Source organism: Littorina saxatilis, unplaced genomic scaffold (assembly GCF_037325665.1).
Source record: "Littorina saxatilis isolate snail1 unplaced genomic scaffold, US_GU_Lsax_2.0 scaffold_2625, whole genome shotgun sequence".
NCBI classification, from domain to species: domain Eukaryota; kingdom Metazoa; phylum Mollusca; class Gastropoda; order Littorinimorpha; family Littorinidae; genus Littorina; species Littorina saxatilis.
This window is the reverse complement of record NW_027126762.1, coordinates 3,867-7,871: the sequence shown is the minus strand read 5'-3', so window position 1 is coordinate 7,871 and position 4,005 is coordinate 3,867. Positions and strand designations below refer to the sequence as shown.

Genomic DNA, 4,005 nt, shown 5'->3' with positions numbered 1-4,005 from the left:
AAGCTGAAATGCAATACCAAAGTCCGGGTTTTGTCGAAGATTACCTGACCAAAATGTCAACTAATTTGGTTTAAAAATGAGAGCGTGGCAGTGCCGCCTCAACTTTCATGAAAAGCCGGATATGACGTCATCAAAGACATTTATAAAACAATGATAAAAATGTCTGGGGATGCCGTACTCAGGATCTCTCATGTCAAGTTTCATGAAGATCAGTCCAGTAGTTTTCTCTGAATCACTCTACACACACACACACACCCACACACACACGCACACACACACACACACACATACACACACGCACGCACGCACGCACACACACACACACACACACACACACACATACACACACACACACACACACACACACACACACACACAGACACACACACACACCACCACCCTCGTCTCGATTCCCCCCTCTACGTTAAAACATTCAGTCAAAACTTGACTAAATGTAACAAGTCGCTGAAATCGTTCCTATGGAGGGATCTCGTAGTCTGTACCTGCAACATATATATACAAACATAATCACAAACATAGCCAGCCATGTGTAGTGAATTTACAAACAGGTGCATTAAAACATGTCAAGAAGCTTCGAAAGAATACCTACAACCTCCTTATAACTTCACGTAGTACTAGCTAGCACCAAAAAGATCATATTTTTCTCCAAAGTTATCTTAAAACCGAATATAACAAAACTCTTAGTTAGAGTACTAGCTCCTTTGTTCAGGCGAAGAGCTGTCATTGTGTCAGTTTTAAGATAAGCATGCATGGACATTGGTTGTGATAACAAACTCTTTCATCAAAGCAAAAATGAAAGTTAAGTTCATTTCACATAGTCCTGTTGGTTTCAATGATGGTAATTCATGTTGCTTTCTCCGTGGGGAAAACGAGATTCCTTAAGAAAGGACGCTATCCAGTGTTTCCTTTTTTTTATTTTCTGCATGCGCGCGAACAAGCGCTCGTGTGTCCAAATCCTGAGATGTTCGCAGTAACATTCAGATCTTCATTGCGTATGCAAGTACACAAGGATGTTTAAACACCAATAAGAGTTCGCAATGCAAGTCGACTCTTGGAAATATATCTCTGGCCAAACATAGGCCTCACACCGCGAAATGGCTTTTATTGTACACCAAACGAGATACCGATCGAGATACACTGAGCAAAAAAGTTAAGTATACCCACATATTGCTCAGATAAAAATAAAATTTGACCAGAAGAAAGACTAATCTTTATATTAAATACACGTATATTTCTGACCAAACAAATGCTGTTTAACATCTGGGCAATACCACTGAAAAAAATATCCTTAACTTGTTTTGCTCGGTGTACATGCAGTGCTTACCGTCGTGTGCTGGTGCCACGCCATCATGCTGTCCAAGCTCAGAATACGTGGACGTCATGCCAACATCAGACATCTGCAGGCTGGCATAGTCCCCGGGCTGTCCTGAAAGGTCACAGTAAACTGATGTGAATGTACGTGTCAGACAAGGTGAAACGTGAAGATAGCTTCCTCCAATTGTAATCACAAGTGTCAACCACCCCAGGTCTGTCCAGACTGTCAAGAGGGAGAAGAGAATCTTACTAGTTGGTGAATGAAATAAATTGAAATGTACAGCCTGGTAACGTTTTAGACATGTTTGTTTTGATTTGGTCGTTGCTTAGTTAATTTCACAGAATAAAGGCACGTGCAGACATCCCCATGGAGATGTCTTCCGTAAGCATCCTGTGCAGAGTTGACAGTACATTTTGTGTACGTAAAAAAAGCATGTTTTTGTTGTTGTTACTTTTGTTAAAAAACAAAGGAATACTGTACTCACCAATACAAGAACGAGACAAGACGGTACGAATTTTCGCTTATGGAAGCTTCATCAGGAAAAACAAGAACACAAAAGACAACAAAAAGCAGACGCAACACGGAACGAACAAGGTTTGAAAGAAAATGGAGGGGAAACACGCAAAAAAGGGAAGGAACTCTAGGAACGGAAATGAATGAAAGGGGAGAGAAGTGGTTGGATGATGTCATGGGCACAGGCATACTAGACTAAAAGTGATACACATTCATAAAAGGGGGGGGGGGGGGGGGGGGTGGGGACAGAGGGGAAAAAAAAAAGAGGGGGGAGGGGGGGGGGAACAAACGTACGCACGCCCACGCACACATACACACACACACATCCAAACACATGAATACACACACAAACACACACACACACACACACATTCACACACAAACACACACACACACACGTACCGTACATCCACAGTATGTTTGGGGAATACAAGTACATCACATGTTCGCATTCAAACCGTCAGGTGTGGATGTGCCCAGGGATAATATGAACTTAATAATATTTTGTTACTTTTATTTTATTTTTGGTTGTAGTTTTTGTGTGTGTTGCTTTTGTTTTTGTTGAGGGCGGGGGGGGGGGGGGAGGGGTGACCCAAACAGAAATATGCTTATCCCACGTTGAAGCTTTGGCAGAATTGTCGACATTCACCAGGTGGTCTTCACGGGGAGGATGGCTCCGTTCTTGCTCGTCAAAATGTTGCAGTACCAGTCACAACTTCTGATGCATTGGCCTTTGCCGCCATCTACCTTCACGATGTAAGCAGCGTTTGGACTGAGTAACCTTTTCCTTAGTTTATCCGTGGTGTGTGCGTTGTTTATGGGCAGGATCCTGTTTTGTATGTGTGTGTCTGTTCTGCGCTAGTTCATTTGTTTAATTTTCATTCCGTGATGTTTCTGCTTTCGATGAGGATTGTAGATCTTATGTGTTGGCATTTCATTAATGTGTAAATCACTTAGATCTATTTATGGGATTATAAATGATATTTAATTTTATTTATTATCATTTAAAGACAAAGGAGAACATGAACATTTTAACATTGGCGTGAAATACTTTTTTTCTAAGACGAATGGTGATGACAGAGCCTGTTAACCTTACCAGGTTGTGCCTGTGTAGCAGTGCTTCTGTGAGCGAAGTCGCTGTACACAGATCTCAGTCCAACCTCGGACATCTGCAGACTGGCGTATTGACTTTTTGCGGATGCTGAAACCAACGTACCAGTAGGATGGAAGGATAAATGAAAGAATGATGGATAGAGTACTAACACGGTACAAAATTTAAATTATGAAATTTCAAATGTCAAGATTGTGGAAAACGTTTAAACAATCTTGTGATCGAGAAAAATGGACTATAGATTCCTGATTGACACTGACACGTGTTTCACCGTTGGCTCAATTTTAACTTCGCCATAAAGTCTTTACCTTTTCCCCTCGTTTGCTTAGCTTGATTATATTAATGAACATCCTACACAAACATGCCCTTGATAAAGTGAACTCCTTAACATCAACATGCGAAACCAAAACGAACGAATTTACATAGTTCAGAAGTAATTGCAAAGAAAGCCTCTCTTCGTTTATTGAAATAAGATTGCCTTATTACCGTCATTAGCACAATCATCTGTAACAGCTGAGTTTTCGTGAACTCCACTTTCCACAGCAGTTCTGTAAAAAGCAAAAAAGGACATGAAATATGGCAGGGGCGTTGTAATACAGTCAATCATTGAACGAACAACTCGATTGTAAAATCACTCGACTCCGTAAATTAAACTAGAAGCTTGCCAGTGCGTATTTCAATGGCATTTTCTTTACAAAGGTTTATACGGTAAGTACGGTCGAGCATTAACATAAATAAGCTCTTCAGCACAAGGCGTGGAAAACAAGAGGAACAAGAATACACCGCAGGGACACAGACCATCAACAAGGATTCAACGGTTAAGAGAGAGAAAGAGAGAGAGGGAGAGAATAAGAGAGAGAGAGAGAGAGAGAGAGAGAGAGAGAAAGAGAGAGAGACAGAGAGAGAGGCAGAGAGAGAGACAGAGAGAGAGAGAGAGAGAGAGAGAGAGAGACATACAGAGAGAGAGAGGTTAATGCATGCACATACAGTTGTCCAGAGAGAAGAATGAAACACCTAAGATCCCTTCACGTTCCTGCTCAACACA

At 41.4% G+C, this 4,005-nt stretch overlaps 1 protein-coding gene across 1 annotated transcript; it reads right to left on the bottom strand.

The window, feature by feature from the left end:
* Positions 1-388: 388 nt before the first annotated feature.
* On the bottom strand, positions 389-3,615 carry LOC138955256 (uncharacterized). Its single transcript, XM_070326897.1, has 4 exons — positions 3,447-3,615; positions 2,946-3,050; positions 1,346-1,447; positions 389-503 (listed from the first exon to the last, which is right to left on the bottom strand). Exons 1-4 carry the CDS (start codon positions 3,565-3,567, stop codon positions 478-480), a joined length of 354 nt encoding a protein of 117 aa, XP_070182998.1. The 5' UTR covers positions 3,568-3,615; the 3' UTR covers positions 389-477.
* Between the last annotated feature and the right edge of the window lie 390 nt (positions 3,616-4,005).

Excerpts from the sequence above, each read along its gene's own strand:
- LOC138955256 (XM_070326897.1), bottom strand. The coding sequence starts at position 3,567 with ATGATTGACTGTATTACAACGCCCCTGCCATATTTCATGTCCTTTTTT. Across the intron at positions 3,051-3,446 it reads AGATGATTGTGCTAATGACG|CATCCGCAAAAAGTCAATAC; the intron begins GTAATAAGGCAA and ends CGTTGGTTTCAG. Across the intron at positions 1,448-2,945 it reads TGCTACACAGGCACAACCTG|GACAGCCCGGGGACTATGCC; the intron begins GTAAGGTTAACA and ends GTGACCTTTCAG.